The sequence below is a fragment of the Lissotriton helveticus genome, chromosome 2_1, assembly GCF_964261635.1.
Source record: "Lissotriton helveticus chromosome 2_1, aLisHel1.1, whole genome shotgun sequence".
Taxonomy (NCBI): Eukaryota; Metazoa; Chordata; class Amphibia; order Caudata; family Salamandridae; genus Lissotriton; species Lissotriton helveticus.
In genome coordinates this window covers 688,002,825-688,023,523 of record NC_136059.1, presented here as the reverse complement: position 1 = coordinate 688,023,523, position 20,699 = coordinate 688,002,825, and the positions used below count along the sequence as shown (strand labels likewise).

Sequence of the window (20,699 nt, the reverse complement as noted above, 5' to 3'; positions counted from 1 at the left end):
GTAGAGGTTTAGAACTTTCATATCAATGGGGGGGGGATTGCGTCAATAATGGGGTCAGGGAATTGGGAAAGGTCTTCAGACAGGTCGGTCCTTGCTGCTACAAATATGGGTTTGAAAGGTAGAGTAAATGTCTTAAAATTTCTTATAGAAGAAATGTGCCAAATTGTTACAGCGTCCAATGGTATTCTGTGAGGGCAAAGGGGCACAGGAGGATTCAGGAGGGACTTAGTTATTTTGAAAATTTCCAGTAGCGAGTTGGCGGCTAAAATGATTTTATTTTCATAGTAGCCTGATTGGGCAGCTCTAATTTCTGCCCTATAGGCTTTGATAGCATCTCTGTATTTCGTTTTCTCCGTAGTGGAGAAATCCCTTCTCCAGTTTCCCTCAGACGCTTACATAGTTGTTTCAATTCTCTGAGTTTGGGAGAGTACCAAGGTGCACAGTGCTCAACTTTTTTGCTGGTTGTCCACTTTTTAGGAATTAGGGTTTCTAATGATGTCTCCAACCATTGGTTAACATTATTGCTGGCGGATTCCGGATCGCTACCTAGAGCAGGTCTCATGTTGTCCAGAGTAGATGCCCAGGAATCAATAGACAATTTAGACCAATTCCTATTCCACGTTTTTACCGTTTCCCGTGGCTGACTACCCTCCTCTTGGGTCCAAACAAAGGGGACTATGTAATAGTGGGACCATGGAAGGGGAATGTGCTTTTCCACTACAAGGCTATCAATATTAGGAAAAATAGGGTCGAGGAAGTGACCTGTTTGGTGGGTGGGACCAACCACTTTAAGCTTCAGGGCCAGAGCGTCCAAGTTGTCCGTTACTGCCTCGGCATCAAGTGAGTATGCCAGGTCAAATGAATATTAAGATCAGCTAATACGAAAAAATTAGAAAAGGAGCTCACTGATTTGGCTATGATTTCTGGGAGCTTCTTACTAAAGTGGGCGATGGGCCCAGGCGGCCGATAAATAAGCACACCAGAAAAGGTGCATGTAGGAGAAAAACCGAGCGCAAAAAACGACTTTCACAGTCAGGGATCAGACTGGCTGAGATTTGACAGTTGAATTTATCTTTGTAGATGATAGCTATGCCCCCACCTCTACCCAGTTCTCGATCCTGTCTCTGAATAAGGTAGCTAAGGTAGCCACGGGGCAGGGTTTGAACTACCGCTGGGTCTGCGATCTGTCTCAGTGTTGGAGCTGTGACTTGACTCCTGTATGAGTACATACAGAAGATTGAAAGCATTGGAGTGTAACAACACCCTTGCTTTAACCTCCCTGCACCTGTAAAGCAGAACAGTTAACTGGTTATTGCTCTGTGTTTTTGTTTTTTAATGCAGGTGTGGTCTCTGGCGGCTGTTTTTGACTAATGCACATTGAATACCAAAAAGTAATTTTTACACCCCATTGTTTCTTGGGAAATGTTTGACATTTTCTTTTAAAATTTATATATTTTCTCCCATAATCCGTTTTCAACCATTTTTAGGCAATTTTGCTTATTACATTTTTCTTGATTTCTCTATATTGGTTTGAGTTCTTTTTAAACCATTTTATTAGTATTTACAGCATGAAAAAAGAATCCAAATGTATTGGGATTTGTTGTGTACTTAATTTTCATGATGTTTGCTACCCCTTAAACCTATCACACCTTTCTCAGAGAAAGAAACTGCTAATTGTGCCACAGCTATTAGGGTTGAGCACAGTTTCTCACATGTACCGCGTTGTGACCTAAGACAACTGTATTATATTATGGTGGTAAGGTCACCCTGCCTAATTAATAAGCCACTGCCTGACTGTCCCCAGCTGATGTTCCTAGCGCCTGATTCCCATGTTTCAATTTGCATTGTGTAGCTTCCAATAAGACTCACTCTAGGCACAAGCACACACCACCAGTCAGAAGTCCTTGTTCCAGGGGAAATCAGTAATCATAATAGGGAGCTCATTCTGAAAGCGGACTTCTACCATTGACATAAAATCAAAGGAAACTGTTTGTGAACGCTCTCTTAAAATTGTAAATAGTAGGCTCTTACAATTCTTATAACAACGGCGGTAGTTGAATGTTAAGACTTGGTTATTCAACATTGGAAATTTTAGGTAACATAATTGTACTAATATAGAGATAACCAGTCCTTTTCTAAAGAAAACTGTTATGGTGTTGTCATATACTACCATTACTTCATAGTGCTTTGCAATGATCGACAATCACACATATTTGTTTTAATAGCAGCAACAAAGACTTTTCCTAATTCATTAAATAAATGTGTTTACACTTTCACAACATTATTGCGACTGCGTGGGCCACTCGAAGCTATGGTCTGTTTTAACCACCTTGGGCATGGATGGACCCTTAGTGCAATTCCTTCGGGAATTGTACTCAAACGCCACAGCAAGGGTGAGATTTGGCTCTAGGGGGAGTTGATGGACTCATTTAAGGTAGAGCGTGGGGTCAGACAGAGTTGTGTCCTGGCCCCCTTCCTTTTTATTTTATACACTAATGGCCTGGAACTGGCAATGTTGGAGGGGGCGAAGGACATACCCAGGATACATCAACGTCTGATCCCCGCTCTGCTTTATGCGGACGATGCAGTGATCTTAGCTCGTACCGCCAATGAACTTCAGCTTTCCCTGTCTCGCTATAACACATTCATGTCTAATCTTGACCTAAAAGTTAATATTAAAAAAATATTTGTTATGAACTGTGGCTCTAAATCTAGCAAAGGGAAGCTGAGATATATGGATAATTCCAGTCTGGATAGTACCCCAACCTATCCATATCTGGGAGTTTTAATAAACGATAAGGGTACCTGGAGACAAGCTATTGAGGCAAGAAAACTTCAGTTTTTAAAATCTACTATGGCCCTGGTAAAGTTCTCTCAGAGGCTAGGCAAAAGAGCACCTGAAGAATTGCTTCAAATTTATAAAGCCAAATGCATTAGCACAGCAATTTATGGAGCGGGGGTGTGGGGGTATGCCGAAGCTGATTCGATTCAAAAAGTAGAGAATAGTTTTATGAGATACCTTTTAGCCGTTCCCCTGGGTACATCAACGTTTTGCTGCCATTTAGAGCTGGACCTGTCGTATATCACTGATCTTATCAAGGCAGAGCCCATTCTTCTTTGGCATCATATATGGACCTCAGATAAACTATTCTTCACTCAAGCCATATTGAGGGACTGTCTCTTGCTAAAGAATGCCACTAAAATTGGTTGGCTCAATTATGTCAAAAGGTTCCTCTATGACATGGGTTTAGAGCACCTTTATCTAAATCCTCTGGATATGAGATCAATTGCGAGAAAGACGCTTAAAAATAAAACCCTATCACACCTGAAGGAGCTTCGCTTGTGTGCTGTAACTCATAAACCCTCAACCCAACACGCTTTAATGATTCAGACTTCGATGACGATCCAAATCTATTTAACCTGGCCCATAAGTTCCTAGGAGAGGTTTCTCCTGCCACGTTTCAGGTTAAATATAATTTTTAGGCTGACCACTTTTCCTATAGCAAACGATTGGTCTCGGTCACTCATTATGTGCCGTTGTGATGGTTCTTCCCCCCAATCAACACTACACATGAACTTGTTTTGTAAATATTACATTGAACCAAGAAAACGATTTCTTATACCTATCGTATGCCGTCCAGCTCTGTTGACTCTCCAATTTTTAGAATCTGAATTAATTGTTTTATCAACTATAAAGTTTTTTAAATTTTGTATCAGACATAGGAAGAACTTATAAATCATATTTTGAATGCTTCTTATCCTGAGCTAAATTTGCTGATTATATTTTTTTAGGACGTATGCTCAAAATTGTGATGAAAATGTACTTTTATGGTTTCCAATGCACATTGAGACCGAATAAAGTTTCACTTACTTACTTACTTACACAACATTATGTAGCTTATTATGCTTAATTTTGATATAAATGCATTACTTTCCACCTCGAACAAGTCTCCAGGCTACCTCAAAGTTCCATTTATATTAAGTAGAAATTTGGACGAAATCTACATTAGTTTATGAAGGGTATATCAACAGTGCATAACAATGGGACTGTCATCAAATATTAAATTCTGTGATTGACTTAAGCCCAAGAGACAGTGTGTGCATGTATTTAATGTACAAAATGATTACATTCAAATTGTTTACCTAGCAAAACTGCCTTTGTAAATCATGATGATACAGTATTTGTATGATGTTTCAATGTTTTCTGTTTTTCCTATAGGATTGATGTTGCGACTATTCTGCTGTGTGTTGAACACTTTCTGTGGTCAGTATGCCGCTCAGTGCAAGAGCTGTGTAATCCTACACAGGAGCTGTGTCACAGGATTTTGAACATAAACATCCATTGCAACAATCTACTTATTGCACTGTTTGTCATAAGTGCACCGTTAAAAGTGCTTTACAAGTAAGTGCAAGAAATTGTCATGTAATTCTACACTGTATGTCCCATTTTCATAGTCTAGTCAGTGATGTAGTAAATGACTTAGTTAGGAAGTAATGTATTTTCCTTTTGGCTATGGCTGTCTGTATCATTAAGGTAACTATTATTCAGGTAAGTCGTAATAGGATATCATGCTCTGTAGCCGGACCCTGTTCCATGCCTTCTTCATATGATTTCGCCTTCATAGATGGAATTGTGAGGAGTAGAATGTCTGAAGCCCTCAAAATGTATGAGTTTTGAGGAGCACTGCCCTTGATCACCAGACCCATTCTTCCTTCACATTAACAATGTTTTCTTGTCAGAGTGTTTATAACCCACACAACGTACAAAAGAGTATTTTGACTGCTTTACTTTTGTTTAAACACAACATTGCAAAATAGGTATTGCAGTACAATCTATTGAAACCCAGAAATAGTGTACAGAAATCAATTCTTAATATTACTGAAGTACAAGTTAGGGGTTCTGGTGCCCTGCTACAACCCATCTAAGCCAGGCACTGTTCTGATATAGTAGTAATAGGCTAGAGCTTAGCGCTGGGGACTATCAAATTGTGTGTGCACATATTACACAAATGAATCACTAGAGCCAGGAACCTCTTAAGACTTTTTGCTTGACAATTGTCCCATCTTTATTCTTAACCTGCTCTATACTTCATAAATTCTGAGCCATTTCATAAGCGACAGCCAACACATGTTTTGTCAGGGCTAATAGAGCAATAGCAAACTGAAGAAAACTCTTCAAAGATAGTGATAGAAAGTAACGATGTTGGGAAATAATACATTCCTTTTTATGTATATAACTAACCCTCTCATGTACTATTGCATTTTCCCATGGAGACAGAATGGGAAAAGCCTTTTGCAACATCAGGCCCCTAGTTCATTAAGTACATTATACAAAGCAATCCACTGTATTTCACATTTCATACACTAAAATAACTCAAACTTGTCATTTCTGTAATGTGTATTAGGTGGGTGGCAATATGGGAGAAAATGATATACAAATACAAATCTAGTGAATAGTGCAGTCAGTTCAGTACCAGGGCTTCGTTATCTCGGTGTGAGATAACACCCACGTTCTTAACCGAGTCTCTCACCTAACTAATTGGTAATTCAAACATCTGCTATGTTGTAGAATCTGTGAGTGGGAAAAACTCAGTATTGTTCTAATTATTTTTTTGATTTTAGAGAAGCCGTCAAACCTAATCCCCTCTTGTAGCAAAGGGGAGGGGTTGTCTGCCAGGTCATGAACAAGCAACATGTCATCATTACATATGGAGGGAAGCAAGTGCCTCCATCTTAAAGTATCCGCTTCGCTGCAGCCGGAATTCCCCCGAGGTGCGGGAGAATTCCATGCGTGCGCGGTTCGGACGGCCCCCGGCTGTTGTCCGCACATGCCCACCCTGATGTCAGATGGCCGGGGGCTGGTATGACGCACAGATGCGGATATACGCCTCTGTGGGAATTGCATTCATACAAATATATAGCTGGTGGGACCATGGACAATACAAAGAGCGGGAGTGAGAGAGGGCAACCCTTCCTGGTATTCCTGCGCACCTATAATGGCTCGGATGTCAAACTATTTATACGTACTCTGGCCACCGGTTAAGTGCAATGGAGGGAGATGGATTTCAGAAACTGACCTTCAAGGCCACACCTTCATAGGGTGGTCATTGGTTAAGGCCTCTCCAAAGAGTCTAAAACCTTCTCTGCATATGATACTTTGGATGGAATGGTTCATCAGGAGGGTATTTATATATTTCTTTCCAATAAGATTCAGGACGATCTATCTTTATAGAAACCAGTTCAATCCTTTATTTTGTCTCTTGAAACATATATTCACACATGAAAAAAGCGTCCAGTCAACACGTTTCGTTCAGGAAAAATAATTTTTCCACACTTCTTCAGGGCTGTAGACAACATACAAAAACACATTTAACAGAAATACACAGTACACTGGTAAATACCAAATTAATACAAATTAAAAAAAGAAAGAAGAAAAGAAGAAGAATCACTTGTAGCATAGAAAGACACGAGACTAGTACAAATACCTGTACAATGTAATAGTAAAAATGAGTGCAAATCAATGACCAAAACTTCAGGGACAAAGGACATATGCATAAACATAATTTAAACATTTGACAACATTACTGAAAATTGGACAAGATCACTTATCGAAAAACAGGAAACAAACAAAAATACCCATGGACAGTAAGTAAATAACCATTCCACATCTCATCTTACATGGGATAGCCCTGAGATACCAAAATTGTTCCACATCCCCACTCTAGCAATATGTTAAGGAGTATTATGACCATTCTGGGTATAGAGCTTACTTATTGTACACCTAATGTTTTTATCGGGTGCCTAAGTCACACATTCCAATTTATTTGAACTTTTACCTTATGGCGAAACCTATGTGTGTGAGTCCAACTTTCATAATGGAATAGTGCACTCTATCTATTTATGAACCTCTTCCAATTTGGTAATTCGAACATACCTTATTAATATCTTGGTGTCAGTGATAGAATTGTACTTTGGTGAAATTCTAAATGCATATGTAGTCCATGGGGAATGTGCACCCATCAAGTCCGCCTATTAGTAATATGTATAGAAAATAGGTATAACAAACAAAATAAAAAAAATCACAAAATGAATGGGAAGAGGTGAGTGATGGTGGTGGACAGCAAAGAAGGTCATTGAGTATGCATGTATTAAAAAAAATTCCCCTACGTAATTCAAAATTGAATAGGAAATTGCTTGTTTCCCATACGAATGTAAATGGTTCAAACCTTAGTCGCTCATATATACAAAAAACACCAATATCTTCTACAGCAATTTTTAAAATCAAGGAAGGTATTTGCTCCATTGAAATATGCCAAAGGAGCAACATTTACCGAAGTCCATAACTATTATTAAATACTGCCTCAGTGCATGCTATAACTATGATGAAACAACACAGTAAATCACATATTAAAGATACATCATCCTGAATCTTATTGGAAAGAAATGTATAAATACCCTCCTGGTGCACCATTCCATTCAAAGTATCAGTTTCTATCTGCGACACAGTGGTACCGAACAACGGCAGGTGCAGGAATTGCAGCGCATAGGACCTTAATTTACTGAAAGGTGAAAAGAGGTCCAGGATTTGAGATCTGCCGTTGGTTCCTTGGATTTCTTTGACTTTTGACCTTCTCTGCATATAAAGGTATAGCTTAGAATTTAAATGTCAATTTCAATGTCAGATATTCTTAGAAAGCGCACAATTCACCGGGAGGTCTCAAGACGCTAAATGAGATAAGATTGTGACTACTGTACGAAGGTTAAGAGAGGTGGATCCATGTGGCACAAAACCTGATTGGGATGGAGAAAATATCCTTTCCATAATCATAGACTAGTGACTCTGCCAGAATTATATTCTCAAGGTTTAGCAACAACAGTGGAAGATACAAGGCACATTTAGTGGGTTCTTTACTTGGTTCCAGAAGTACTGTAATTACAGCTTTGTGCATTGAGTGAGCCAGCACTCCCATTCGCAAGGCTTCCATAGATACTTCAAGGAGGTGTAGAGCTAGTGTGTATTTATACGCTTTATAAAATTCTGATGATAAATCGTTGGACCCGGGTGCTTTTCCTACCACCATGCTATCAATGGCAGTCTTAATCTCGTCTAATGATACTGGTTTATTCACAATTGTCTATAACAATTTTCCAACCACACCAGTGCTATTTCACCTAAAAAGTTCTCAAATTCAGATGCAGTCTTTGTTTATCATGGGCAAAATAGATGTTCAAAATATTTTACAAACTCCCCAATAATCTCTTCGCTGGCTACTAAGAGCTCTTCCCATTCTCCCCTGAGCTGGAGTATGCAGCTGCTATGCCTATACCTCTGGAGCAACCAGGCTAACATTCTGCTGGGTCACTCCCCCTGTCCATATTGTCTGGTCCCAGGAAGGCATCCTCCCTAGCTACCTGTTCATTAAATCTTTGTAGAAGAATACTCATTTCTTCAAGGGTTAAGGCTTGAGCCATCACCAAGACTGTTCCGTCCAGCCCTTTAATGTCATGGTCTGTGTTTTTTTTCTAATTGCGTATGGATATCCATCAAGATCCTAGTATGCATCCTGATAGATTATTCCTTGTATGTAAAGTTCAACAGGTTGCCATAGTGTGGCTTATTGTGCTATGGAACCCACCGTCTGATGTAAGAATTCTACCTCAGCAATTTGCACCTTATTCTGAAAAATCAAATCCAGCAATGACTCGATGTGCAACCTCCAATTTAGCAATCTAATCTGGAATTGGGCACTAAAATTATAATTGTTACTGGATTGTGGTCTGAGAGGGTCTTGGGCAGATATCTAATTTATAGTACCCACTGCTGCATCTCCCACATCAACAATAGTCAATGCGCGATAGTGTGCACTGAGGTGGAGGAGTAAAAGGAAACCCCTTCCAGGAGCTACGTCTGTGTCTGCACACTTCAACCAGATCCAGCCCATTCATGATGTCAGCTACTGTTTTCAACAGATCTACTATTATGAGAGACTCTGCCTCAGAAGCTATCCAGTTCCCGGTTCAGCACCAGCTTACGGCCCCACTCCAGATCATTGCCTCAGTTACAGTATGACCATATTGAGGATAGCGTCAAAGACCACCGGCTCATCTTTGTTCGAGGTGTACATAATATTTCGTTATCCTACTAATATAATATATCTGCTGTTTGAGTCTGCGGCCCTGTGAGAAAAACATGTACCACCCACATCTCCTAGCCAGAGTAGTATGGTGTTGTGGTCCTAGCAAGTCCCTTTCCTAGACCATGGCTATGTTTACATTCTGCCTATGCACAACAGCGCTTTTATATCACTTTTATACCTTTCTGCAAATTCTTCAGTTCCCTTATGTGCTAGGATAGAAAATCTTATTTTTTAATAGTGGGGGTCATGTTGTAGGGTCCCTCAAGTATTCTTAATGCAGGCCCTAACCATAATGCTGTTTAGTGGTTTAACCATGCATGCCACTGAATTGGTTTTGTCACACTCACCCGTCCTAAAGACAACGTCTCTGCACCTACTCACAGGGATCTCCCAAACTATCAGTTTCATATTCCCCACCCTAAAAACAAAGCCAACCATGTAAGCAAGACAATGATCATAAACACCAAAGGGCCATGGTGGGTCTATCAAAGTTGGAGCTCTGCGAAGGAGATGCTTGAAACATTAAATAAGTGTTGCAGGACCTATTGTAACCGTACATGTAGGATGCTCAGAGTATCTTCGTTGTTGCATCCATTTATGAATTGGGCCCTCTCTTTCATTTCCAGTCCTATAATGCAAGAAAGGGCATTTCTTGCAATGTAAGCATTAATAATGTTCATTCAGCCTCGTTTTACTCTGTCATAGGCGCTGTATTTCCCTCCATCAGCGATAATGATTCTAGCATCGGGGGATTGTTTACATGAATTGAAAAGTTTTTTTGTAGCATTCGAGCACTACTGCAGCATCTTAGAAAATATGGGTTTGTCGGGTATTGAGATCACTACTAGTAAGGAAGGCAGACAAAATGAACGAGGAGAGGAGTGATAGGGTTCCAGACGTTTATTTACTCTACGCATGTGTCACAATGTTCACATGATAGGCTTCCTGGTTGGGTTGATCCCGTCTTCACCAGGGCTCTTCTTGGGCGTGGGGGTTCGGTCTTGGTTCCACCCTTTTCCCAGGAGTCGATATCGATATTGATTGTGGAATACTCCGGATATGCAAAAAGAAAACAATATCGGGGTCAGTGGTTAGGAAATATATACTTCCTGACTCAGGGGAACAGGAGTGAGGTAAGTAGTCACCGCTAATCCAACACCAAGTGGACCCCGTCTTGACCTCCCTCTATACTGCAACCCTCCCTCTCCCGTGCCCTGTGAACCCCTGGACTTTCGCCCGTACCTTGGTGAGCCACCCCCCTCCTGAAGGGTGGCTGGGCGAGACGCGGTCCGGTTGGCCGCCTGGCTTGATGTCCTCGTCTGCTGCAACGCCTCTCGACTTAGCCTCTTCCTCTACGGTAACTCCTGTGGTCTCGTCAGGTATCCCGCTTCCGTCTTTGATTACTGTTCACGCCACAAACTATCCTCCTCCGGGGACTCCAGCTTCCGTCTTCGGCCAGAGGCCCTGCCCCCTTGTGTCGCCCGCCTGCTCCTCCGCTAGGATTCTTCCTGGTGTTTCCCTTAAAGGGCTCCAGACCTGCCTGCATAGAGGGCGATATGACGTCTGTAAATGTCTTGTCAGTGTCAAAGGGTAACAAGGTCCGCAGCTCGTCATCGGATTTGTGATAGGGTTTTACAGTCCAGATTTACTTGATCCTGGCCGGCTTTAGCATTACGTATTTAATGTCTTAAGACCTCAAGATATGCTTCACTTCCAAAAACTTGCAACAGGCTTTCTGGACTGCAGACGGGTAATCTGGATACATGGACTTGTTTACACCTTGAGGTTGAACAGGGCTTTTTTCCCTCACCACTCTAAAAGTGGTATCACAGTGCTTGAAAATTCTTGCAGTTAATTGATGGGGCGGAGCCTCAGACCGTGGCCTGGGCCACAAGGACTGGTGTACTTGTTCCACCAGGAATAATTTAGAGAAGCTGGATCTACCAGATTGTTCAACTAATAGGTTTTCTATAAGACTGTCTTAGCGACTCATTGATTAAGTAAAGTCCTCAATTCTCAGGTTATTATGTCTCAGATCAGCCTCCAGATTCTTGGCAGTCTGAGTCTTGCTCTTCAGCCACAGGGTCAGTGTTGGCAATCAAGTGTTTCGGGGATTTGAGTTGTTCATACACTAGCTTACCCTATCTTGCTTTTTCCAGTGATAATAGAGATGTGGATGTCTGAAGTTATGAAGCATTAGGTCGAATGTGTTAGCAAGGTTCTCTGTATGATACGTTCCTGTCAAGTGTCCCAGCACGATGTATCCAATGCACTTCCGTGCGTTTAATAGACTTTCTACAGTATTACTCAGTTGCTTAGCATCCCATTGTTGATCAAAGGGGTGTCTCATGGATCCACATGCATCTGCAGTATGTGCCAGGGCTGACCCTTGGAGTGGATATACAGGCATCATGAGAAATCTATCTATCTGAGAAGGTAAGGGATTCTTTCTTTATCAGGTGCACTCATTCCTGGCCTGTATCAACTTTCACACCAGAGGGTCTCTATCGCCCTTCTTTATACTGTTGTCATGAGAAGAGAAAGTGCCTTTCTAGCCATACAACATAACGCCTATGTCAGTTTTTTTCTTTTCTGCGTTCAACGTGGATCCGGATCGTGCTCTGGGCCTGTTTAGGCCCCTTTTTTCCTTTTTCCCTTTTGCGCTATTGGGTGTGAGTGGGGACAGTGTGTGAATGCCTTCGGGCTTTAAGACGTGCTCATCTTGTGGACGCCTGATGTTGGCGGCGGACGCTCACCTCATCTGCATGTGGTGTTTGGGAGAACACCACGACTCCACCGATTGTGAGGCGTGCCCGAAGTCCCGGCAGGAGCGCCGGATGAAACGTATTTCGGCCCGCATGTCCAGGTCGGCATCCTCACCCCTCCTGGCCCCTGCGGAGGCTTCTTGAACCCGCTACTTTCCTTGTCGACATCGTCCCTCTCCGAGGTCGCAGGAGCGTCGCTCACCGGTCGGTAAGTGTCGCAGTTTGTCCCCAAGGGTTGGTTCCCGCCCTGTTGGGGGCACGGGCTCTCTGGTTGTGGTGCAGCCCTGCGTGTCGTCCCCCTATTCGCAGTTTCCCGGTGTGGGGGCGACTAGAGCCCAGATGGAGACATATGCGGTGGCTTTGCAGGCCTCGCTGACTTCTCCTCCTCCTTCCCTTCCTGGGGCGTCAGCGGATCCCTTGCAGTGTGCGAGAACCTTCGTGGTGTCGCCAGTAACTCCGGCCCTGGCGCCGCCTGGCTCGGATCCAGGTCTGGAAGATGTGGTGCCATTGGGCTGCGGCCCTCCGGGGGTCCCTCCTTCGGACCACGGCACCTCTGCTACGCTGCAAACTCCCGCAGGAGTCCCTGTGGTGTCTCGGGAGGTCACCGGGGCTTGTCTGAGGCCGAGGTGACGCCGCTTCGGTGCCGGCAGCTGCTGGCCCTGGCAGCGCCACAGGGGTCGGCGGAGGGCCCCTCTTGTCCCGTCACGGGTCGAGGCTGGTGGGTGACTCTTCGTCCCTCCCCGGGTCCCTATCGTTCCTTCACGCAGGCAGCTGCCTCATCGGAGGTTAGGCCAGCACCTTTCCGGCGCAGCTCCTTCGCCGCCCCTCCTTCGCCGCCCCGGCTCCGGCCCAGCCCTGGTCTCCTGCACCGAGCGCTGCGGCGGAGGTCGTTCCGGCGTCTCCCCTGGCGTCGGATGACAAAGTCCTGCCTCAGATTGCAGACTCTACGGTGCCAGGACGGTGTCGGGTCGTTGACTCGTCCTTCTCCAGAGGTTCAACGCTAGTTGGTGTCATCCTCCCCGGAGACTGGCCGATGCATCATGGGTTTTTCCCCGGCGTAGTTTAAAGGCGGCTCCATGCCGTCTCCGCGGCCACGGTCTTTGCCAGAGGAGCCGCAGGTCCCCCACTCCTTGGTCCCTCTTCCTTCTTTCCGGACCTGGCCTTCCTCCCTCCAGTTGGCTTGGGGGATGGCCGCCTTAGCTTGCAGACGTCGCCTACCGAGGAGCTGCTTTCCCCTCCGCTGGGCCTACAGAGGCGGGTGCGGCCCTCGCTCGCGCTGTTTCCGCGGCTGTGGGAATTTTGCGCATGGGTGATCCAGCTATCCAGTTCCACACGGACCATCCTCTGGAGGTTCTCCATCAGGGCTCTGGGGGTAGGGAGCTGTTGCTTCCCTTCAAGGGTTCACTCCATTCTTCCCTCTTGGGGACTTGGGGCCGTCCGCCACGGGGGACCCGGTGCCCCAACACCTTCTGCACCGCTACCATCCGGCACCGAGTGATCTGGCGTGTCTTTCCCTCCACCCCTCTACCAGCGGCCCCCTTTTGAAGAATGCCTTCCCCTCTCTGCCGACGCTGTTGTCTCCCCCGTCATGGGAGGCCCACTGGCTTGACTCTTGGGGGCGCAATATGCTCGCCTCAACCAGTGCGGCTCTGCGGGCCCTCAACACGCTGTGTATCCTGACTAGGGTCACTTCTTGTTTGTGGGACTCGGCGGATTCCCTTATGTATGCCGCTTCTCAGGAGGTACCTGTGTTGATCTGAGGCACCATGTGTTGGATGGCCGGGAGCTGGCAGCATTTATTCTTTGTTCCGCTCTGGACATCTCGGAGGTGCTAGGTCATGCCATGGCTTCTTCGGTTGCCCTTCGTCGACAGGCCTGGCTTCGAGACAGTGTGTTTCCGGAGAATGTTCGGGAACGGCTGGTGGACCTTCCCTTCGATGGTGCTCTTTTATTCCACGCCCCTGCGGACTCGGCCATTCAGAATTTCTTGGCGGGTCTTCGTCCCCCTCCTCCTCCTCCTTTTTCTCCCCCTCAGTGACCTGTGACTTGATCTGGTTCTTGGAGGTGTTCTTCCGTTGGGGCGGGTCGTCCCAGTTGTGTATCTGTTTGCTTCATGGCCACTCGAGTCCTCCTTGTTGGAACTGTGGTTCTGTTAGCTGCTGGCCGGCCCTTCTTGACTGTTTTTGCTTTGGGTTTTCTGCACCATGCTGGCCCTGAGTCTAGGCCTGCTGTTTTTCTCTCTGGCTGCTTGACAAGCCTTCTGCTGGTTTTTCCGCAGTTATTTTTTTGTCCTCTGCTGCGGACGTTTGTTCCCGAGAGGTTCTCATGTTTTAGGACTTAACATGCCCTATGTGGGGCAGTGGTAACTGTTATATAGCTCTCTTCTGCGCTGGGGAATTGTGATTGCCTTTGGGCCTCTGTTCTCCGTGGCATTAAGGTATGTTTCAGATGCAATCCTCTTGCTGATGGCTTGGGAGGGCTTGAGTTGCGCCCTTGGTGTCCCTTTCCGGGGTCACTGCGCTGTTCGCCTGGTCTGGCCTGCTGTCTGCGGCCGGGCGTCTTGGTTCTGCCTGGTTCCACTTCTTGTAGGACTGTGGGTGCGGACTCCTCACAGGAGCGTGTCCGGACCCTTCTCGCCTTCTTGCTCTCGGTCTTCGGCTGGCGTCAGGCTTGCCGTGAGCGCATCCTTCCACTGTGCTCTTGGCGTCTGGCTGCACTTGCTGGTGCTGACCTACTGTTTTTCTGCACCATTGTGCCTTCCTTGCGATTTGGTGGCACAGTCATACTTGCCTTGTCCACTCCTTCCAGTGGGCCTTGCTCTCGGTTCTACCTCTCCTCCCTGTGGGATGAGATGGTCCCTGAGTCTTGTTCCCTTTCGGGTGCAGTATGTCCCTGCCGGTTCTTCCTGGGTGACCTTGAGCTGCCCTTTTCGGCTTCCGCCTGCTTATTGCAGACAGCGCCTTTCTGTCTGGTCTTGCCTTCTGGCAGATTCCTTCACGGCACGCCCTTCCTCCTCGTTCTTGGAGGACCCTTTGGTTTGGTCTTCTGCATTTGCCTCCCTGTGGGTGGCTATGTCTTCAGTGCGTGCGTTCTGTCGTTCTTTTCTGGCAGGATGTTCGTCCTGTTTATTGTTCCTTCCTCCCCTTTTGGCGTTTTGAAGGATCTTGTAGGTACTTTTGTGCCTTTGTGTTCTAGTTGACCCAGGTTGGGGCCTACCCCCCCCTTTTTTTCTCTTGCCCCTCTTCATTTCTAGGGTCCTGGCCCCTCTGCTACACTCTAGGTTGGGGTTTTTTGGTTGGGCCTCTGCCCTTGTTCCTTACAGGGGTTGTCACATTCTGTGTTGGGGCTGGTTGGGAGTCTTGTCGTGCCCTGTTTGTCCCAAACTGGTTCCCCTTCATTGTACCTGGTTGGGGTTGGGGTTGGGGTCCTGTTATATGTTTTCATGACACTTTTCATGTGTTGTTGACTCCAGGGGGGAGGGGCTATCTTTATGCTAGCAGGGTTGCTGTTGCCTAGGGTACTGCAGTGTTTGACACTGGTCCTTATGGTGTTGTTCCCCACCATTCCTTTTTTCTTTCGCACACTGTTCCTATACTCTCACAGTTGTGTCTGATGGCTCTGCTTTGTGGCGTAGAAAAGTTCTCTGAAGAAAACTGACGTAGGCGCGCCGGGGTGGGACTTATGTGACCTCGCTGACATCAAGTACTCAAGTACGCGGACAACGCCTGGGCAGAGTCGCGTGATGTCTCCCCCAGCGCGCAGGGATGCTGTGGCAAAAAAAATTCCGGATCCAGTCTCACGCCTGGGGATAATTCAACGTGAAGGAATCTGCTGCTAGAATCGTCTTTACCAGATACATTGTTACCGAAGGTAAGTAACTCGTATGCCACGGGCCCTCACAAGCACATCTGCATGGTTTATTTAAGTGGTGTCGCACAGCGATCTTCGTGAGGGGCAGGAGGTTGTCATGGCCCTCTGTAGTCATCATTGGGGATAGTGCTGCACCAAGAAGAGGACTATATGCACTCACCTATCTCAGCTCAGGCTCACCACCTGCCCCAGTTGCAGCCAGTCCTCTGAGGCTTGCCCGTGCCTATAGGATTTGGCTATTACTAAAGGACAAGGGAACCCGCTAGGTAAGCAAGGACCTGGGGTATCAGTTAAGCAGAAGACATTGGTCCTTGACAAGGAGAAATAACGCTTTCAATAATTATAGGCCGCAATATGCACTATAATGAGCAAACAGTCCAGCCGGACTTAAGAATTTATTTGATAATTAAATAAGTAAAATCGAACAGAACAACAATAAAGCAGCGAGAGACAGTCCTGTATCCACAGTGCTACACATACAATACACAATACATTTAACTAGGGTATTTAAGGCATTGGAACAGAAGGAGCAAAAAGGTAAATTTACAATATATTTGCTTCACACATGTGGAAAACACCTGATTTTATGGCACATCGTAGTGAACTAGTGTTTAAGCCACATACTATGTCGACGGCCTTTCGATCCAATTCAACAATACTGGATCATCATCAGGACAATCATTGTTTGCCTGAATTAACAAGCATCAGCGCGGTGCAGCTACAGCAAAATAAGTAGTCGGGCTTCCAGATGTAGAGTATAGGAGTGGGCAGATTGATGGTGAGTTGAGCTGGCCGAAGGGTGGTGCCTCATAATATACAGGTCAGCACGTAGTCTGGAGGAAGTAGATAGAAGGGCTGGTTGTAGAATGAGGCATATATTGCCTACGGAACCCCGCGTGGTAAATATAACCAAGGACCCGATCGGGTGAGGGAACAGCACACTGCCGGTAGTTCAATTGTCGGAATGGATTGCAGTCAGGATTGTAGGTCCCAGTAAGAGCACCTTCAAATTCAAGGATTCAAGGCTCCAACAAGAGAGCGTGGTAGCCTGTAATGGGGCTCCTGAAGTTCACAGTGGAACTTCCACAGACGTCCCGGTGCACAGTGGAGCCTTGAATCCTTGAATATGAAGGTAAGCTGAGGTTTGTAAAGCAGCACACACCGTTCCCTTAGTGCACCGAGGCACGCGTTATAATCCCTTAATTATTTCCGAATTTAGGTGCTCTTACTGGGACCTACAATCCTGACTGCAATCCAGGCAAACAATGATTGTCCTGATGATGATCCACTATTGTTAATTGGATCGAAACGCCGTCGACATAGTATGTGGCTTAAACACTAGTTCACTACGATGTGCCATACAGGACTGTGTCTCACTGCTTTATTGTTGTTCTGTTCGATTTTACTTATTTAATTATCAAATAAATTCTTAAGTCCGGCTGGACTGTTTGCTCATTATAGTGCATATTACGGCCTATAATTATTGAAAGCGTTATTTCTCCTTGTAGGATTTGGCTGGCACTGCAGCCCAGTCCTGGTCTCTGTGATTTATTTCAGAGTCCTGCTGGGTCACCTACATCCCGCTCCCCCCTACCTACTCATGGTGTTACTGGCATAGTTTTAGGCTTCACCAAATGGAGCTTAGGTCCTGAGCTCCAGACTATGCGGCCATCTTGGCTACTCACGTAATCCATACCCTAAAGAAAGAAAATATATGTTTTATAGTAATAGCAGGATCCTGAAATCGAATTTATATCACAATCAATTTATAGATGCTTCACGTAGGATTGTTATATTCAGAAAGCAAAAGAGAGAGCAAAGACCAAATACTGGGAAAGTCCTAATCCCTGAGTACTTATTTTATGAACAATGTGGACGAACCCACTACAGACGACTCTGTTACATCTATAGTGCCGGACACCACTTAGGTTTGTAAGATGAACCCTCACCTACCAACCTAGTTGGTGGCATGCTTCATCATTGGGTTCCCAACTGGGTAGCATAATGCTGCCCAGCTGTGCTACAACGCCTGATTACAATCTCTGGGATTCCTTACTGATCAATTTTGTATTCCCAGCGGCCCAGGATATATTAAAAGAGGAAAGGGATAAAAAGAAGATTAATAATTGTTCTTCATTATCCTACTGGTCGACATGTTTAGCCTCTGAAAAAATTGTGGAGGCTTTCTTCAGGACCAAAATGACGTGAAATAGTGTTAAATAGTGAAAAATAGTGAAAGTGGCAAAAATAAGCGATCCCGAGGAGACTGGAGTAGGTGTGGACGCGGGCGTCTTACGTTGACGAATGTGTGACCATAGGTGTATGCTCCTCCCGGGATCTGAAAAGCTACGAGAATCACATAGCTAGTGCTTTACCATAGCAGTGGGCCCGTAAGTATGGTCTAATCACTGCATGCACAGCACACCATAGCGTGTGTACTGCAAAAGATACACGTGGCTTATTTTTGTCACCAAAATGTACTAAATATTGTAGACCATATAATAGCAAGTTACTTATTAACTGTGTGCTGCCAAGCAGTAAACAATGTGAACTCACCAAACTATTAAAATAGTAAAGATGGGTATGTATATATGTATTAACCTCAAAACAAGCAAGAACAAGACCAGAGTAAATGGAATGGTATCATCTTACCACCTTATGCCACTCAATTGAGTCATTCAAGTCATCCTAGTCTGACCTTTCAGAAAAAATACAGCGAGCCTCTTTACAGGCTAGCAGGTTCTGGATGGCATGTGCTGTTCCTGTCACCCATTCCAAGACTGTCCATCTAAGGTCCCTGCAATTATGACCCACCTCCTGAAAATGATGGACTAGTCGTGTGGTGTGTTTCCCAGCTTTAAGGGTACTGATGTGTTCCTGGATCCCAATCTTGATTTTTCTGGAGGTAAGGCCAATGTAATATAACCCACAACTGCAGATCAGTCGATAAATTACGTTGTTTGTATTGCAATTGCTGAACTTAGTCTGAAACCAAGTTCTTCCATCCACAAGAGTAAAACTCTTAGAGACCTGAGTCAGACTACACACTGTACAGTTACCACAAGGGAAATGTACTGGCGGTACCCCAGTTTCTCATTTCTGCAAGTTGTTTTGTCTAGTATGGACCAACCGGTCCCATAGATTTTTGGCTCTTTTAAAAGCAAATCTTGGCTAGGGCATTTTGTTCGGCCCAACATTAAATAGGTACCAATGTTTCCTGATGATTTGCCTGATCTTTGTTGACAAAGGATCAAAAGTAGTAACCACTGTAGAAACTTGTTATTAGTTCTCGTACTCCTTTCTAACAATGCATCCCAGGGGGTATTCATGGCTCTCTTTTGTGCCCTCTTGATCACCGGGGATAAGCTCTTTCCTTGAGGCTTTTAACCAGTGTATTAGATTGTTCAACAAACGTCCCATGTCAGTGCAGTTTCTGCGATAGCGGAAAAACTGGCCCACGGGAGATTATCCCGTAATGCCCTCAGGTGGAAAGACCGATAGCGCAGCAACAAATTCCTATCCTTCGGTTTCTGATGGACTGTAGTATAGAGTTTCCGATCCCAAGCTGTTAAATCCAAATCACGATAAACAGCTGTATATCTGTCAATTGTCCAAGTTAAGTGTAGGCAACTATCAGCTTCATTTAGCCAATGGAGAAAACCATGGAGTTGATCCTCAGGGCCTGAGCATATACATAATATCTCTTCCAGAGAGATAGATGCTGTAAAAACCAGTTTATACAAGCCAGACTGAGGGCGTTTTTGAAATTCATGAGTGGAGGGCTTACTGGTTATAGTTCCCTCTTATGCTCCTTATTTGATCGATGACCTAAAAAAAAAGAATCTGATGATTTAAAGGACAGATCATGCCATGACAACAAAAGGATCAGGATTATATGCAAAATACAGGTGATGGATGTCAGAGGGATTTGGTTGGGCCATCTTCAGACATGTGCTAAGGGGAAAGATATTTTTGATATTAATGCAGTGTGCGCTCAGGGTCTGTCCACTCATTGGAGTCTTCATTTGACATTAAATATTAGGGTTAACATTCTGATTGCTATGTTGGTAGGGTAGGTACGGTGAGGGGGGTCTTACTGTGGAACAGAACACAATTTTGACCCATGATGTCCTTTCTAACATGGAACATTAGAGCTGGATTATCTGGTACAAAATATGGTGGGTACTATTACCAGAATCCCTGAATGTGATTTGCTTGCAGACAACACACTTCTTCTTGACAGCATGAGAATTATGGCACACAGGTTATACCTGACAAAAAACTATGCAGAGTAGGAGGCTCCCATTCTGATAGGGAAATTGCGCAGGGACACAATCCTAGTTGTATCTTAGGTATTGAACACTATTCAGGATATATTCTACGGATCTCTTTTGAAGAAAGTCAAGTAGAAGTGGATGTGAGAACCAGCATGGCTCGGAAACATCGACATTGTTCACTCCCCAGCTTTGGAGAAGCATCCAAGTGATATATTTTCAAGCGTGGTCACATTGCAAACCTGTTATAGAGCATGCCCTTCATATTGTCTAGAGAAATGTCCATCCTAGTAATAGAATGAATTAATGAAATTCTTAATTGCTCGATTATGAAAAATCATTACAATTAAAAACAATAAAATCATTAGTAAAAAACAAACCCATTATTCACCATACAACTGTATACACATAAAAGGATGGCTATTTCTATGGTTATATGTTGCACTAGAACATTGATACCACAGTTGCACACATTTTATCACAATTGTTAGAAATTCATAAGTCAAATAACATATGATAGTCAGATGCCCCTGGATGTTCAATAAAAACTATAGACATTATATGACATTGTGCAATAGTTATAAAGTCTCATTGTGGAAAAATGATATACATTATAAGTCCTTGTGCAAATAACCAATACAAAAACAGGTGCT

General features: G+C 44.6%; 1 protein-coding gene across 4 annotated transcripts in view; it reads left to right on the top strand.

The window, feature by feature from the left end:
* KIAA0825 (KIAA0825 ortholog) overlaps positions 1-20,699 on the top strand; it is a 2,250,404-nt gene that overhangs the window by 1,051,217 nt on the left and 1,178,488 nt on the right. For all 4 annotated transcript variants that reach the window (XM_078675385.1, XM_078675384.1, XM_078675383.1 and 1 more), the window contains exon 11: positions 4,220-4,402. In XM_078675385.1, the coding sequence (XP_078531511.1) occupies positions 4,220-4,402 (183 nt within the window). The remainder of the gene's footprint in view (positions 1-4,219; positions 4,403-20,699) is intronic.